The sequence below is a fragment of the Sorex fumeus genome, unplaced genomic scaffold (genome assembly GCF_029834395.1).
Source record: "Sorex fumeus unplaced genomic scaffold, SorFum_2.1 ptg000047l, whole genome shotgun sequence".
Lineage (NCBI taxonomy): Eukaryota > Metazoa > Chordata > Mammalia > Eulipotyphla > Soricidae > Sorex > Sorex fumeus.
The window spans coordinates 31,774,996-31,793,663 of NW_026606104.1; the positions used below are offsets into that span (position 1 = coordinate 31,774,996).

Sequence of the window (18,668 nt, forward strand, 5' to 3'; positions counted from 1 at the left end):
ATTTTTCTATCCCTTCCTCTGCCTTACTATGTGATAATAATTGTTATATGATCCATTCCTATTTAATACATCATTGTCCCAAGAAATTTTCACATGTGACTTAAAATTAATTACAAATACTTGATTTTTAAGAGCTAATTGTATTAGTCCAGTTCTTTTCCAAGAAAAACCCAAGGTGATTGATGGTCACAGTTGTAACTTATTTTCATGGTAACAGCCAATGTAATTGGGAGGAATTTAGGGATCTGTCCAGGACTAAAATCTTTAAGTTAGTAATGAATATTCCCCAAACTCTTTTTTTATGATAGATTTTGTAATCAATGCAATTTTTTTTTTGCTTTTTGGGTCACACCCAGTGATGCATGCACTCAGGAATTACTCTTGGCGGTGCTCGGGGTACCATATAGGATGCTGGGAATCGAACCTAGGTCGGCTGCGTGCAAGGCAAATGCACTACCCACTGTGCTATTGCTCCAGCCCCAGGCAATGCAATTTTTGATAGTAATAATGGTATGTTATGAGGAGCCACTTGTTAGTAAGCCAATAATTGAACTATCTGTGCTTGTAGTTACCAAGAATAATTTGAAGGGAGCTTATTCTATTTCATCTTGGTTCTGGCAAAGACCCAGACCTAGTAGCCCTCCAGCATGGTTTAATGATAGGATAGCACTGTCTGCTTGAGTTTTCAGAGAATTCAAGTAGACAGTTCCAGAGCCATGCATTCAGATCATCCGGGGAAATCTTCACTCAATGACTGTACTCTGAAGTTGTTTTGAGAAGATTCCCCTTTTGGGGCAGCTCAGATAGAGAAGGGAGCACCAAATAAAGGGTGCTGGGAGGATTCTCCCAGGACAGGAGAAGCATGCTGAAAGTATACTATAGACCAAACATGATTGTCACTCAATGCCTCTTTTTGCAAACCACAACACCCAAAAGGCGAGAGAGAACAAAAGGGAATGCCCTGCCACAGAGGCAGGGGCGGGGCGGGGGGGTGGAGGGTGGAGGGATACTGGGATCCGTGGTGGTGGGAAATGAGCACTAGTGGAGGGATGGGTATTTGATCATTGTATAATTAAAGCACAAAAATTTGTAAGTCTACAACTGTACCTCATGGTGTTTCACTAATAAAATTTTTTTTAAAAAAGATTCCCCTTTTTGAAAGAGATATGATGCAAAGAGTATGGTTTCTTTTCAGCCCAGCCATTGGAAAAACTAAACATATTGTTAATAATGATGGGCTGTTTTCACCATTGACTAGGAAAGTTGCCAAGAATTGGTGGTATTTTTCTGTTGTATACTAAGATTCTAGAAAAGAGCCCATATTCATTGTCTAATAAACACAGCTTGAATTTTCCTTCATCAATCAACTAGATAAATTCTACCTTGAGATGTTAAGGTCTTGAAAAATTAGGTTGCTTGAAAAAAAGTTTTAAACATCTGTATGTTTCTCATATAGTACAATATTACAGTATTGCTTTCAAAATGAAAACTCTTTCAAAGTAAACCTTATCATCATAAGTGAATTTTCTGTTTCCTTGATTTGAAAGAATCATCAACCTTAGATTCTTTTGTTACCTTAACCTCTGACCATTTATTTAAGTTCTCTGTAGTTTAGATTCCTTTCCAAAGTAGGTGAGAAGACATTATCATACACAAAAGTACTCTGGACTCATAGGTGTATAGAAGTATTCAGTAATAATGATTTTGAAAACAGGATCATGTCAGAGCTTGCTTTTTAAAAATCCCCTGATTCCATTTGTTTGAGAAATTATCCTTTTTGCTTTGTGTTTTGCTACCTTCCAACTAGGGTAAATTAATCTTTTGCCAATTATCAAATTATAGCTATTAAATCCTATTAAGTCTATCACTACATTTTTCTCTTTACAGAGAAAGTGGATGAAGAGACAGAGACGATTGTTGAGAAAGGTAAGCTTGATTTTGGCATGAAAATATTCCTTGAGGAATTAAAAAGGTTTCTTTGAATTTTATATTTATTAACCTTATATTTTGGGCTGGAGTGATAGCACAATGGTAGGGCATTTGCCTTGCACGCAGCCAGCTCAGCCAAGCCCAGTTTGATTACTCCACCCTTCTCAGAGAGCACTGCAAGCTACCAAGAGTATCTCACCCGGGCCAAAGCCTGGCAGGCTCCCCGTGACATACTCAATATGCCAAACACAGTAACAACAAGTCTCAAAATGGAGACGTTACTGAGCCCGCTCGAGTAAAATCGATGAACGGGAAGACACTAATACAGTGATGAATAAGAAAAGCAGACTACAAAACCCTCTGAGGATAGGTTTTTTTTTTTTTTAACCTACTGTATAACAAAGAGAGAACTTACCTGTGTTTGAAAATGGGTAAACCACAATGAGTCCATTAACTTCATAAGTCATGGGAAATGGTATCCTATCACAATATATTTTTTTATGAATAATGAAAGTAAGGGCTAATTTTAATAGTGAATGGTTAAGTTTCCAGTATAAATACTATACTGATAGACTCTGAGATTCAGAAATCACTTCATTCATAAATTGCTACTAGACTGACCCAGAGTTTCTCTTCTTATAAGAGAACTTTCCCTGGATTCAGGAAAAACCACAAAGAACATTATTTTCTATTTATGTGGGCCATTGATGTTGTTTGTAATGAATGTAACATTTCATTCAAAATTATTATTTATCTGAGGCTTATGTTTTTTCTCCTCTCATTTAGATGGCTTGGCGACAGCAACCCTGATTGGAATCATAGTTGGGGTCTTACTAGCCATTGGATTTATTGGTGGCATCATCTTTGTGGTTGTGAGAAAAATGTCAGGAAGGTACTCGTAAGTAAATCACTTAGATACTTATGGTAGGGAAATGAAAGTTGTCCTTCCTAGTGCTTAAATATTGGGACTGATAGAAAATTCTAGTAAAGATCATGTTCTGAAGCCCCCTTCCTCCGTAAGTTTCTGAAGTTTTTATAGACGAGTGGGTATCGACTTGGGCCTTAGAAGTTTCCAAGTAAAGTGTCTGAATTAGTCAGACAAGGCTCTTTCACTGACTTCTATTGAAATCTGCCCAATTTGACCTCTAGTCTTAATTTGTCAGCCAGCTGGACTTGATGGAAAATCCCAACCAAGTTTAAACTGATACTTAATCATCCTGATCCCTGAGTAACTTTTGCAGAACCTAGGCTCCATTTTCATGATAAGTTCTGCTGGTGATGGGGTCTTTTCATTTAAGTTCCTTCTCTCCTCCCTCTTACACACACACATACACACACACACACACACACACACACACAACACACTGCTTCCAACATAGTGATGAAGGGAGTTTCTTAAGAATTCAGATGATTCAAATTCAGTCAGAAGAAACCCCCTTACTTCTCTTGAGGAGTTGATGATGTGATTGGTATTGGGAGGGAGGAGAATGGGAAGAAGACAGATAATATATGCTATGCCACTAGTGTGGAGGTGCCTAGGGAATACAACTACCATCACAGATGTCTGTATTTGGAAATTCCTGGGAAATATGAACCCAGTTTTGTGAGGACCAGGTGTGGAGGAAGAAAAAGGAGAAGAGAAAATCAGGACCCAGAGCTGGAAGACATTTTACTTTGTTTTGTTTTGTTTTGTTTTGTTTTGTTTTGGGATCACACGTGGTGGTATTCAGGTATTCTAGTTCTGTGCGCAAAGGTTACTCTGCAAAGTGTTCAGGGAACCATGAAGTGCTAGGAATTGGACCTGAACCTCCCATCTACAAAACATGTGCTCCAGCCCCTTGAGCCATTTCTCCAACCCCAACTGGAGGACTTAAACCAAGGACAATAGGAACTTTGACTCACAGAATTATCATTCACAATGCTGGTAAAAGAAGTGACAATTACCTTTCTCTGTTTTCACAGGCCCTAAAGAACTGAAGGATTGTACCCTCCAACCAACATATTTAAAAAAACATTTTCTTCAACTCTCCTCATCCCTGAGAATGTGGGAGAAGATGACCCATGGAAATGCTTGCCCCTCCCTCAAAATCCATGGTGATCCCTCCTCTTGCCAAAAGCAACCGAAGAAAAGATGATTCTCCAGACTTGCTCCTCTCAGCATTTGTCTTTTGAAATTTTTTTAAATAAAAATTTTATAAAAGATGATTTAAAAGGCAAAATGCATAGAAAAGGGGCAAAACTGTAAATTGATTTATAACTAAGATTAGACAATATAATTCAATCAATGTTTAATCATGTCTTCATTCTGACCATTCTGTTATTGTTAAAATGCAAGGGAATCTGAAAAATATTTATAGAGTGTCCTTGAGTCTAGTGCTTTGTCAGTAAATGGCATAAGCATTTTTGCAATATCTGATCTCTTGAAATGTACACATTCCAGTCGCGTTTACTCTATTTTTGAAGTCTCATTTGGTGTAAATAATCAAGCAGAAAAATCTAAACTTGGATAATATAGAATGAGCAACTGTCTTCCATTGGTCAGCATAAATCACTTCAAAGGCATCCATTTTGGGCCATAAACAGGAAATTGATACTTTGGAGGAAACTTTTTGTTTCCACAATAAGGCCATAAATTGGTCTCTAGACTTGCTTTACTGCCTTCTCCAATGATGATTTGATGATTCAGAGGTTTGCTCGCTGGTCCTCTTTCCAATGATGTAAGTCCTTTATATTTTGTTCTAGAATGTGGACAGCTCAGTCCCAAATGCCAAGGAAATTGTCAGAGACCCATATTGTCACAAATGCACAAGTGTTTCAAAAACCTAGAGCCATGGTGGTCCCCACACAGTCCCCAAACGATGCTTGCCTCTAGCATGAGGGATAGAATCTACTAGTTTTTAGACATTCACTTCTTGCCACAGAGAAAAGATCTGGGAAGCAAAAATAAATTTGTAAAATACTAACTTTTTATAGCAGCTACATTTAGAAACTTGATTTTAAAATAAAAGGTATTCCCGGTCTAAATGATAGGCCACGCATTTCGGGGGAGTCATAATTAAAAAGATCTAAATAAAGCAGCACACGCTGCTGTTCTGTATTGGTACCATCCAACCCAGTGCAACCCTTCTCCTTGTCACCAGAGATCAATCGAATTCTTTTTCCTAAACAGCAAGTTTTTCCATTGAGCAGATGCTTTGTCATGATTGTGGCTATGTAAATCTGATAACTTCTAAATTTTTGTGGTTTATGCTACAAGAGTAGAATATAAGACAAGTTAGAAAGTATTGTCTGTTCCTCCCATTTTGCACTTTGTGCAGTAATAAGTGGATGTTGTATGTCCTTGGGTGACCTTCGTCCACCTGGACCTCCAACCCAAGTACCATATTTGAATATAACCGATTCAGAGATGGGGTTTAGAAGAATCGTCTGAGTTAAATAACCTTGTGTTTCATCAGATTCCTGAACAGTTGTTAGGAATAATGTTCATTTCATCTTTCTGATTTGTCACACCCCAGCCCCGCCCCTTGTTGTGAAAAATAATAGTTCATCCCAAGTCATACACTGGACCCACTCACTGCCTGCTGGGACGGGACTGTGGGTTTCTTGGTCACATCTGTGTTGGTGCTCAATACAGTGTAGACATGTTTTAAAATAAAACAGATGACTGCGTATAACCATGAGTCAAGTCTTTGTTTGGAAATAGTCGTTCAGTCTGGGTCATGCGTTGTCTCTCAGTGAGATAATACATCATGGCTACATCTGTTTCTTGACCTGATTGGGAGTGAATTCTGAAGAGTTATAAGGCAGGACAACCATGGGAAAGAAAAGGAACAACTCCTTCGGCCAAAGCAGAGGGTCTCGAGTCAAGTGAAAGAATGGGAAAAGAAAGTATGTGGCACTTGAGACCTCCAGTACCCTTTCCACAAAGGATCAAAAAGGTTTTGCTTGACATCCGATTTCTGTGTACTGGAGGGTGGGATGAGTTGAGGGAGCAATTAGACCTTACTGCTGCCAGTTCTCCCTGAGAAACCAACTTCAGGCAAAGACTTGGTTTATAAGAGCAGAAAATATAACCCCATGTGAGGAGTTCTCCTTTGCTTTGGGTCTAGGTAGCACATGTCTTCAAAAGTCCTGGACATCTCACTATTCCTTGGATCTTCAGCTACAAATGTTCTATGTGGTTCATGGGTCAGGTCCTCTGTTTCTGTGCCCCATTCCTTTCTGACCCTGCCTCCCACCACATGGCTTCATGTGGAATCCAGTACCTCCAGGTCTCCTGGTAAACTCCTTCCTCAATCATAAAGGTTAGATGCTAGAAGTGTGAGCCATGAGCATGATGCCTTCCACATAATCAACTCACCATTTTGTTGCTCCATCAGGATTATTGAACTTTCCAGATGTCAGAAATCTTATGTGTTCCTTAGATAAGTGGTGAAACGCAGTGGAAAAAACACAGAAATTATACCTCTTGCTGCTTTAAGGCTGCAACCCCTCAGATGGACATCCGTGAGTTGTTTTAAAAAGTGCCTCATTTAAAGCTGAAGGCTAGCCACATTCATTGAGTCTCACAGACCAAGAAAGAGAACAAAAGCCTCAGCTAAATCAAGCGTAAATTTATATTTCTTTACCCATCACTCACAGATGACCTCAATGGAGTTAATGGAACTGTCGAGGGCATTTGGGGTTTTAAAAAAATGACTCCAATAAACTTCCATCAGAGACATCTAGGGTCTGCAATGTGGAGTTGGAGCTATGTCATATTGAAAACTATTTTAACCCCTATTTGGGGGGAGTTTGTTTTGTTTTTAGGCCAAACCTGGTATTACTCGGGAAGGCATATTGGGTGCCGGGGATTAAACCCAGCTCAGTCATATGCAAGGCAAATGTCCCACCTGCTGTACTATCTCTATGGCCCCTGAACCCCTACTTTTTTCCTTTCAAACTGGGAGAACCAATTAAATGCAGAATTTCATTCATTTGGCTTCCTGGACTAATTTTAATGAACAGACAAAGAGTAACTCAAACCTTTGCTGTTTTCACATTCATGTCAATTTTTTTCTTTTAATTCAGGGCATGGAGCTGCTTGGGACAAATGTTTTGAGAAACAATAATACATATTTTAAAAGTTTAATTTTTTGTTTTTTAAAGAACAAGCAAAACAAGTCTTCTACCACTTGATAAGGTCAGTTATAGCCCAATGCATATTTTGATTTTATTCATTCATTTATTTATTTATTTATTTATTTTTGCTTTTTGGGTCACACCTGGCAATGCACAGGAGTTACTCCTGGTTCATGCACTCAGGAATTACTCCTGGCGGTGCTCAGGAGACCATATGGGATGCAGGGAATCTAACCTAGGTCAGCTGCATGCAAGGCAAATGCCCTACCCATTGTACTAGTGCTCCAGCCCCATAGTTTGATTTTAAAGCATTTTAATTTTTTGTTTGTTTGAGGTTCCACATTAAGGGTTTACTCTTGGTTCTTCACTCAGTAATCACTCCTGGGAGTGCTCAGGGGGTGCCAGGGATTGAAACCATGTTGACTGTGTGCAAGGCAAACAAGTGTCCTACCTGCTGTGCTATTGCTTCAGCCACTAGCACTTCCCTTTTTTGTGGTTAAAAAACAGGTATTAGGCAGGAATTTTACTCCATGGTTTGGAGGCCAACCACATATGCTAGGGGGAAAGGGAGCTTAGATAGAGAAGGGAACACCAAATAAAGGGTGTTGGGAGGATCCTCCCAGGATGGGAGAAGCATGCTGAAAGTAGACTATAGACCAAACATGATTGTCACCCGTTGCCTCATTTGCAAACCACAACACCCAATAAGAGAGAGAGAATAAAAGGGAATGCCCTGCCACAGAGGCAGGGTGAGATGGGGGGGATGGGGGGTGAGAGGGATACTGAGACCCGTGGTGGTGGGAAATGGGCACTGGTGGAGGGATGGGTATTTGATCAATGCATAATTGAAACCCAAGTACAAAAATTTGTAAGTCTACAACTGCACCTCATGATGTCTCACTAATAAAAATAAAATAAAAATAAAATAAAAAAAGTGTTGTTGAACATTTAAAAAAAAAACAGGTATTAGGGGGCTGGAGCAATAGTACAGGGCATTTGCCTTGCACACGACTGACCTGGGTTTGATTCCCAGCATCCCATATGGTCCTCCGAGCACCGCCAGGAGTAATTCCTGAGTGCAGATCCCGGAGTAACCCCTGAGCATCACCGGGTGTGACCTAAAAAAAAAAGTATTAATCCCAGGCCTCACACACACAAGGCAAGTGCTCAGTGTGCCAATGAGCCTAATCTTCAGGCCCCAACTTTTTAATATTTTCTAATAAACAATCTAATGAGTTTGGTAGAAGCATGGTAATATTTTATCCTTAAATATATAAACTTTATACTCTTATAAGCTAATAAGACCTCAGTCAAAATAAATAAATGGTACCAAAATGCAATGAAAACGGGAAGAGAATTTCCCTGAAATATTGCTAGGTTCTAACACCTATACTTGGAGTTCACTGTTACCTTCTTGGGAGCTATAGAGGCCTGAGTACCCCCTGGAGCTTAAAATAAGGTTAGAAGGTATCCAAATCAATAGGTATAAATTATGTAACTGCAGTTAAGAAGCAGTAATGCAGAATAAACTTAAAACCTTTGAGCAGAAAGAAGAGTTCCTGGGGAGGGTGAAGAGTGTGTTTTTTGGCCCAAGAGCCCAGAGTACATGTATCTGCCTGATTCAGGCAAACTGCCAGCCTGGATTCTCCGAACATTTTTCCTCAGCAGTGCTACTCTCTCCGGGGGATTATTTTATCAGACAGTGATGCAAGGCACCATGTGTTCTATTTCTGCATCCAATGGATCTGAGCCACAATACAGAAGTTTCCTTCCATGATTCCAAAATCTTGTTCCTCCCACTTTTCTCTATCCACCTCCTTCTCTCCAACTGCCTCCATGTGGCCACTGATGTAAATTTTTGAAGCAATCAAAAAATTGGATTCAGCTGGAAAGGGTATCATAACGTGGATGTTTATCCAACAAGAAATAGAAACAAAAACACTCTGTTCTATTGAAAGATATATTGGCTGCTGGAGAGATACACTTTCAGAGGAAGGCATGAATACTCATTCATTTATTCATTCAATAAACATTTATTATCAGGCTCTGTCCTAGGTCCCGGGAGCACATAGTAAACAGAAACCACTCTCTGCCTGTGTAGAACTAACATTCTAGCATAAGAGAATCCAAATAAATAAAACTAGAGAGCATGTGAAAATTAGAGAGTGGTGAGGCAAAGAGAACGCAGCATGAGAAGAGAAGTGGGGGCAGGAAACAAGCACTGGTTCTCTGGTGGGAAATGGCTCACTGAGGTTTGAGCAGAGTTCCTGAAGAGATGAGAAATTAAATAAAATAGACACAAAGGAGGAAAAAGCTTCCTGGAAAGAAGAATACCAACATCTGAATTAGTGTGTTTGGGGCATTCCAGGAAAGCAAGCAAGCTTAGAGGCTGATTGGAGCAGAGTGAACACAGGGGAGAATGGTAGGACACGATGTCAGAGACATGAGGGCAGCCTTTGGAAGGTTATGAGCAGAACTGTAACATGAACTCCCCTATGTTTAGAAAATATAATTTGGGGGGCTGGAACAATAGCATAGCGGGTAGGGCGTTTGCCTTGCACACGGCCAACCCGGGTTCGATTCCCAGCATTCCATATGGTCTCCCAAGCACTGCCAGGAGTGATTCCTGAGTGCAGAGCCAGGAGTAACTCCTGAGCATTGGCTGGGTATAACCCAGAAATCAAAAAAAAATAAAAGAAAGAAAACATAATTTTTTCTCCCTATTGGAAATTGGGCCTGTTAAAAAGTCAATGTGATAACCTGAGCAAAAGATATCATGATGGTGGTACAGATCAAGATGAAAGAAGTGGAGTGACTTGAGATTTATCTAGTTTGAAGAATGTCAACAGACATACCAGATGAAAAAAAAAAAGACTTCTATGACTGTCTGGAGGAGACACAGCTCAGCATTACTCATGTCCTTTTGTTCTCTTCTAATAGACTGAATAGACTTCTGGGTATTAATTCAAGTAACTCTCCAAGTAACTTCATGTTGAGATGGGGTGATAACCTCAACACTGGACACAAATATTCCCATCACGGAAAGAGAATCTCACTCATTAAAAAGTCAATATGAACCCAAGGATTTAGATCTAAGCATATCTAAAATGAAGTTTTCATCAACTAACCGAGAAAGGCTTTGGAAGCAGGTTTGAAAGGAAGAAGCAGGAGTTTGTGTTGAATATGTAGAATCTGAGATATCTGTAGAAATCCTGGAGGAAGTTTCAAGCAGGCATGTGGATATCAGCTTGAAGCTTGGAGCTTAGTCGAGATATTTGGCTGGAGTCAATTTGGGTGTTGTTCATAACTTTAAAGAGATAAAAGTAAATATTAAAGAGAATGCCAAGAGCACAAGTATTACTGGAAAAGGACATGTCTAAGATTTAAGCAGAGGTGGACTTAACAGTTAAAAGGCCACGATAGCAGAGAGGAGTCACGATACCAGAGAAGTCTTCTATGACAATCTGGAGGAGACACAGCTCAGCATTACCCATGTCCTTTTGTTCTCTTCTAATAGACTGAATAGACTTCTGGGTATCAATTCAGCTCCAAGTAACTTCATGTTGAGATGGGGTGTTAACCTCAACAATGGACACAAATATTCCCATCACGGAAAGAGAATCTCACTCATTAAAAAGCACCAAAATGACAGACAGGTAGAGTACAAACTAGTGCCTAATGAGTCTGATAAGCATTAAGTACAGCCTTAGAACAGACTTGGTTCATGCATATATGATTATAGATCTGATGATTGAACCTGAGAGAATGGATAGCATATCAAGCTACCACTAAGTTGGGCATCTGCCTGCCCTCTCCAGGCAGCCCTTTTGTTGTGTGTCCCAACTGTAATGCCAATATGACCTACTTTTGCTCACTAGCTTTCACTCATTCAGCTTAATGCGTTGTCCTCCCATTTGTCAATGCCAAAGGTCTTTTCTTAGAAATGTCCTTGGTAACAAAAGGCAGCAGCCAGTCCTATTGATCTGCTATTGAAAGGGAGCTCCCAAGCTGAGCGTGAAGGCCCCAAAGAACCCTCTCCTCTGTTCACCATCTAGAATGGTGCTTCAGTTTAAGGGCCTGAGGATGTGGTGTTACTCAGGCCCTGTGGTAACACGGTTTTATCTGAGTTATTCCAGCAGTGCTGGAGGCCCCTGGAACTGCACCCAGTGATGCACAGGCATCAAGTGTTGTCTAAGCTAAACTGGGGTTGATTTCATACTCCATAGTCCCTGTACTATCTGGCTCCTCACCTCCTTGACTCCATCTTTCTTCCTTTGGTTAATATGTCAAGCCACCATCTGGTTGCCTCTCCTGGGTCTCTCTCTCTTCTTGCCCACTGGCTCTATTCTTATCTTACTTTGACCCTCTGTCCTTATAAGCATATCTAAAACTTGCTATTCACTTCTCTCTAGTCTCACCCTCTCAGAACTGATCTACTCTCACAGCTTCAACCAACAGAAGCTCTGGGACAGCAGGACTCATCTACTGAGCAGTTACTGTAGCAGCTATTCTACTGATATGTGTGAAAACAAGGGAAGAAAAATCCCACAGAACTCCCAAGCAGAGGCAGAGCTCACCAACTTCAGCCACTCCGAAAACTTCAGTTTTCTATACATGCCGAGTCCTGACACCTCTGTAACTGTACCAGATATCTCTCGTGAGTCCCTCAGAGTCTATGCTCCACTTTTCCCCCACTTGGCTCTGTGACCTGAGAAGCTGGCCTCCATGACCTAAATCAACCAAGTTTTCTGGGGTCAGGTTGAGTTTGCGCAATGGGAGGCAGGCCCTGAGAAGGGATCCAAGGACAACAGGATTGACACCCTAGGATATGCTCTCCTCCAGCTCCTTTTCTTCCAGGTCACATGTTGTCGGTGGTTATGTTTCTCAACCAAAAGATACAGCCTCTAATGAATCAGTCACAGGCCTGGCCATGTTCCATTAAGCAACCTCTCCTCCACTTTTTTAGGACTGTGAATATTAAGGGCTTCCCTTGGCTACTACCCCAGGTGCCTTGGCAAGCCTTGTTAGTTTTTTAACCCCATGTTGCCCTTGATAATTATCCTGCCATGAAACTCTTCTCTGACCTTTTTCTTGGGGAGATGGCCCCATATATTTGCTGCTGGAATCCTAAGTAATACAAAACATGGCAATTTTTGGTGTCCAGCCTTAGGGTGATTTTTAACTCATTTGCTTTTGCCCTATGGTTTCTGTCACTACTAATTAATAAACTTATTCTTTTATTTCTTTCCATCTGTTCATACTTCCCACTAGCTCACATCTCAAATCACATATGAACTAGCAGGGTCCCCAAAAACCTTCACACCAACTTTCTTCTGTTCTCTCATCTTTAGCTACTGCAATTGATGAAATGATTCTTTCTATATTTCGAAGTCTCTCTTCTGCTTCCCAGGACAATATGCCTGGCCAGTGTAGCCTGGACATTTCACCATTGTCTTTGTTGGTCAGAACTTCCTGTGACCGGACACAAAGGTTTGCAAGCCTGGTGAGATCTTCCACCCGCCCCAAGTCATTACCTGGTCTTTGTTGACAGAGAGCGGTTCTGGAGTGAAGAGTGTGGGAAAATTATCTGTTTATGAGCCTTACTATGTTTTACATGAAAATATGTGTGAATAATACCTACATCATAGAGTTGTTATCAGCCTTAAAGTAAATAATGAACGTTTAATACCTGACTGAAAACCCAGTAACTGCTCAATAATTAGTGGCAATTATTCCAATGACTCTGTCTTACTTCTCTTATCATAACCTCATTTACACTCTCGACATCCCTGTGAAGTAGGCAAGACAGAAATTATCTCCTCTTTACAGATGAAGAAATTGAGGTTCAAACAGTTGCCTAAAATTACAGAGTTACAACAGTTACAACACGGCTGCAGCCAGCCAGAGCACTGGTGTCTAGACTCCTCTTACTTCTTTGTTTAGTTCACATCTTATCTAATCAATTGTCTCCCCATCACATGAACAGGAGTGCATGCTGAAGACAGCTTCTTCAGCCAATGGGAAACGAGGACCTAGTTATAAAATATTTTGGATATACTAAAAAAAAACGGTAACAATAAGCCCCATATACCATCAAATCTATCACTGTATCCTGTTTTCTACACAATTTTCAAAAACCAAAATATTTTGCATATTATCCCTTGGGGACCTTTCTGACATCCTGACATCCATTTCCTATTTGTTCCCTTCCCAGAGGGATCCATTTTCTTAACCATGTATATTTTATTTTGGAATATATGTATATATACATATATGTCTTAATTTATTTATATGTGCCTATAATCTGAAATAGCATTGTTACACATGCTTTCAACTTCTTTATCCGTGAACTCATGTTCTGTGTCTTGCTATCTCCATTCACTTATATTAACCTTGCAATGCCAGAGCTCTAATGCTTCTCAGTATTTCAGGTAATTACATCATGACTAGCCCACTCTTGTCTCCTCCCCCATGGATTACTGGCATGTTCTTAAGTTTTAATTTTTGAACAATTTTGTAACAAATGAGGTTATAATGAAAGGCCTTCCATTTTTCTAGAGATAAGTAGTTTGTCATCTAGGAAAAATCAGTAAAACCAAGTTAATTCTTTAAATATTTATGTATCCAGAGTAGGACATACTTGGCATCTTTCTTTTTTTGTATCATATAGCACAGTGGTAGGGCATTTGCCTTGCACACAGCCAGCCCGGCCAAGCCAAGTTTGATTCCTCTGCCCCTCTCGGAGAGCCTGGCAAGCTACCGAGAGTATTCAGTATGCCAAACACAGTAACAAGAAGTCTCACAATGGAGACGTTACTGGGCCTGCTCGAGCAAATCGATGAACAACGGGAGGACAGGACAGTTTATGTAAAGATCAAATTAATTGTGTTTAAGTAACCAATAACTGGGCTATAAAAATAGCTCAAAGGACTGGAGTAAATACTTTGCACAAAGGAACTTCAGGTTTGATCTCCAGGACTACATGAGCACAGCTGGGTATGACTCCCCAAACAACAACAAGCACCACAAAAAATAAAAATAAATATTCTCTTATGTCACAATGATCTTTTGTCTCTATCTATGTTCTTCAATGAAAACATTTAACATTGGAGAAAAATATGGGGATTTTCAAAGTAATAGAAATGGCTCTTCTACCTTCCCTAAAAACATTTTTGGACTAGTTATTTCTAATAAAAATGCAAATAAGGTCAATTTAAAAATCAGTACTTTCTAAAACTTACAAGGGAGATATATCAGATGTTGGAAAAGATTTTCCCAAATGTAAGAGGGGAAACACTATTTTGTTTCTGGGTCATACTCAGCAGTACTCAGGGACCATTTTTGGCTTTGTCTCAGGAGTGATCCTTGGCAGTGCTTTGGGAACCGTAAGTGGTGCCAGGGTTGAACTGGGATTGGCTCACACAAAGAGAGTGCCTTACCGCCTGTATTATCTCTTCAGCCCAGAACAAAATAATTTTTTTAATTGTAAAATTGGCTCTGAGAAAAATCCCTCGGGTAAACCATGGTCTTATATATATATATATATACATATATATATATATTATATATATATACACACACATATATATATATCTCAAGCCAGAAATGGAAATGCTTTATTATAAGCACCTTCTTAATGTTTTCTCTCTTAAATAAGAAATCAGCCTGATATTGACTGGGAATTTTTCTACATTTCATTCTGTTAGCATCTTTTGAAAGCAACTATACCAATAATGGGTTGAAATGTTCAAATTCTGATTCTGATTCCCCAACCCTATAAAAGTGACTTTATTTGAAAAGTTGGGGATATTTACAGACCAATTAAAATTCTCAAGAAGTGATGATCTGGATTAATTATGTTGACCTTAAGCCCATTAACAAATGTAATAAGATGAGTAGAAGACACAGGTAAGAGAATCTGAAACTGGAGACAGAGATGGGAGTGATGCTGCCATAAATTAACAACTAGAAGTTGGATTAAACTTTAAGGCTTTTGCTTCAGAAGGACATGGGCCCATTGATATCTATATTTTAGACATGTGGCCTCCAGAATGGTGAGGAAACACCATTCTGCTGGATTAAGCTGCCCAGTTTGTTAAAGTAGCCCTCAAAATTCATACACTCCCTACCTAACCTCTTTGTGAGGGCAGCTTTCCTCTGCCTATCCAGCCCATTCCAGCTGGAGAGCAACACTGGCCTCATCCACGCTGACCTTGAGCCATCCCCTTGATGCTTGCAAACAATGGCTTGGCAGCCACTGTGCTTCCTTTGTGACAGACAGATGTTACTAGACCTTCCTATACTGTCATCTGAATATCTCACTCATGTTGGAGGAATCCATGATGAAAGAAATATGGCCTAGAACAATGAGCAGAGCCCACCCTTACATGGAGAGTGGAATACAAGGACAGTCCAAACTGCACTAATTTCCCCACCCATCATGGTGACTAGTCTTGAAATGCTTTCCTTACTCCACACTTCTGAAAGGTCAGAGATGTTAAATTCCAACGTCTATTGAACAAGTGTGAAACAAATTTTTCTTGAAAGTATCCTGTGAATCGGGCTCTGTGCCACAGATGTTAACAGTGAGATGAAATTCTTCAATTAATTCCTCAAGTGAAACAATCAAAACATTCCTTTGGGTCTGTAGCTAAAACAGCGTGCTTGGGGTCTGAGGCGTTATACTTCATTCACAGATTTCCAGCATGACTAATTTACTATAATTCTGGCATTTCCAGACTGTTGTCAGCCAAACACATAGTGACACAATGCAGAGATATCTGTGGAAAACATTAAGAACCCTGTTCCCTCTCACCTCCCCTCGGCTACTTTCTCTCCCCCAGAGCCTAAGCTACGAGGCTCCTCGGCAACGAATATCTGACCCATTGAAGTGGGGAAACAATAGAGAACAAGAAATAGAGTCAAATGCAAAAAGACCTGCCTTACACGTTATTCGTCCGTATCTTTATAAAAGGAAAAAATAGAAATAATACAACTCACGAGACTAGCTGTGCAAACAAGGTGTGCGAAAGTATTTTGTAAATTATAAAATAATACACAATGGCAATAGGAATCATTGCTTCTTTGGCAGCCATCATGTCTGGACATATGCTAGATTCTCTACACTCATCACATATAATCCTTAACAACCTGAAATCTAGGCATCAATATTGGCTCCCCACCCACAAGAATTCAAGTAAACTCTGCCATATCCCAACAATAGGTGAAATAACTGTAGTCCCAAATCCATGACTTTGTCATTATGTCCCAATGCCTCAAAAATAAGGTGCCATATCAATGTAGGTCCACTCGGATGAATTACTATATCTCATCTAGAGAAATTGGATTTAAAAAAAAAAACAGGAATAAGGGTTAGGGATTTGGCTCAAAGGACTGGAATGAAGGTGTTGTATGCAGGAGCTCTGGGTTCCATCCCTGGTACAGCACAGAGTGATCCCTAGAGTAGTCCTTAAACTCTTCCAGGTGCTACCTAACCGCTTCCCCAAAAGAAAAGGAACAGGAATCAAAGGAACATTACCAACGGCAGTATTCCAGGAACTGGAACACACAAGGAAAGATCTTAAGTGAAGGTCTGCTGACGTCTCTAAAATTAAACCAGGGAGTGGCCCACTGCTCCAGGTACACACTTGGAATTCTGTGTTAGAGAACCCATTGTGGTAGCTGCTCACTGCTACCTCCTCGCCTGTTTCAGAGCATGAAGTCATTGCTACTGTGAATTCAGCACCCAGAGTCTCTGTAGCGTGGCAGAAACACCTGGCCTGATAACGTTGCTGGGCACTCACACCCCAACACCTCAGAGCTCAGACATCAGGTGCCACATACGCCTGGTCTCTTAAGGGCAGCTGGAGCTTTGGTGACCCACAGCAAGATCCTCCTTTTCTCATGTCTTGGATGGGGCACGTCTCCTCCAGGGAAGGACTTGGCCAGAGGAGGTGCAGAAATGGCATAGGAAAGGAGAGGGAGGGGAAAAGTCTGAGGAAGCTAGCTCTCTCTGCAAGGGTTCGACTCAAGGTCTCATCCATCCCAGCTCAGTATCAAATTTATGATATTCCTATTTCTCAAGACTCCAAAAGGAGTTTAGGCATCAAAACTTAAATTTTAAAAAGCTTCTGTTTGGCTTGAATGGCAGTGGAAAACTCTGAGGAAAATATAATGCCCAACCAAAATGCTTCTGGACTGTGCATTTAACTATGGTGCTATGCCGCCCTGGGAGGGAAAGGGTGTCTGTTGCTCTGCCTGTCCCCCCTTGTGGTGGCAGCATGGTGGCCTGCAACTTTTAGAGCCTAATGAACAGCCAGGTATGAGACTGCATTGACGAGGCACATGGGGCCTCATGGGATGGGGGTGGTGGAATCGGCCCTGCTCCCCACCATGACAATACTCCGGGTTACCACCCTCAAACGCCAGCTCCAGCTTCTGAATGACCATGATCCCAGAAGCACACATACCAATCTCGGAACCCAGGGGCTTCTGGCAGTAATCCCTCTAGGTTTATTACTAAAATATCATAAATTCAAGTATTTCACAATGCCTTTTCAGCAATTCAGATTGTGGGGGGCGGGGGGGAATTCTAAACAATAATGGCACATCTTTTGTCAAAATGATGAACATAATCAATGTAGAGAAAAGTTAAGTAGAAATCATCTGCCTCACAGGCATTGGGTGGGGTGAGATGGGGGTATATTGGGTTTAATAAATAAAACTATGGAAAAAAAAGTAAGGTGGAGTTCATGCCCAATTCAATCAGCTAATCAGTGACTGAATAAATAGCAGTACTCCCACATTAAAAAATAAAATATCATAAATCCAAAATCTCCTGGCCACTATTGTGGCCACACGATATCATATGCTCTTCATAATCAGCAATAGAAAACAAATTATCTAATGATGTCTTCGTGGCAGGTCTGAATGTTAGTGAAAATTCCAAATGACAATGTTGGGTCTTTTGTCATAATATTGAATGTGATCAACGTAGAGAGAAAGAGAGTAAAGTGGAAATCTGCCACAGAGGTGGGGGATGGGGTGGGAGGGGGGTATACTGGAGTTCTTGGTGGTGGAAAATGTGCACTGGTGAAGGGATGGGTGTTTGATTATTGTATGACCAACCAAGACTTGAACTGATAGGCTTTGTGACTGTTCTCATGGTGATTTAATACATAAAATAAAATTAAAAAAAAACTTTTTTTAAAAAAAGCTTCTGTTTGTCCCTGTCTATGCTAACTCAGGGTTATGGATAGGTGATGAAGAAATCAGAGAAACAAAAGATTTGAGTCTTCACCTTCATCACTTATGGTCTTGTCCTAAGAGGGAAAAACAAAGTGAGGCTGCATGAATTTTATTATACTCACCAAATACACTTTTTGGGGTTTGGTTTTGGGGCCACAAGCAGCAGTGATTAGGGCTTACTCCTGACTCTGTGCTCATGGATCACTCCTGGTGAGCTCTTGGGAATCATATGGAGTACCAGGGATCCAACATGCACTACAAGTGCCCTACCTACTGTGTACTGTCTCTGGCCCCCAAATACTTTTGATCCCCAATAGTAAAAACTAACTCCTTGTGCAGTGAGTCAAATAATGACAACTTTACACTGGGCA

The 18,668-nt window shown here is 40.5% G+C and overlaps 1 protein-coding gene across 3 annotated transcripts in view; it reads left to right on the forward strand.

Annotated features, from left to right (window-relative positions):
• PDPN (podoplanin) overlaps window positions 1-5,596 on the forward strand; it is a 30,508-nt gene extending 24,912 nt beyond the window's left edge. For 2 of the 3 annotated variants that reach the window (XM_056123145.1, XM_056123147.1), the window contains exons 4-6: window positions 1,888-1,926; window positions 2,716-2,827; window positions 3,892-5,596. In XM_056123145.1, coding sequence (XP_055979120.1) covers window positions 1,888-1,926; window positions 2,716-2,827; window positions 3,892-3,898 — 158 coding nt within the window. In that variant the 3' untranslated portion in view covers window positions 3,899-5,596. The remainder of the gene's footprint in view (window positions 1-1,887; window positions 1,927-2,715; window positions 2,828-3,891) is intronic. The other variant, XM_056123146.1, reaches the window with a different exon arrangement.
• The last annotated feature ends 13,072 nt before the right edge of the window (window positions 5,597-18,668 follow it).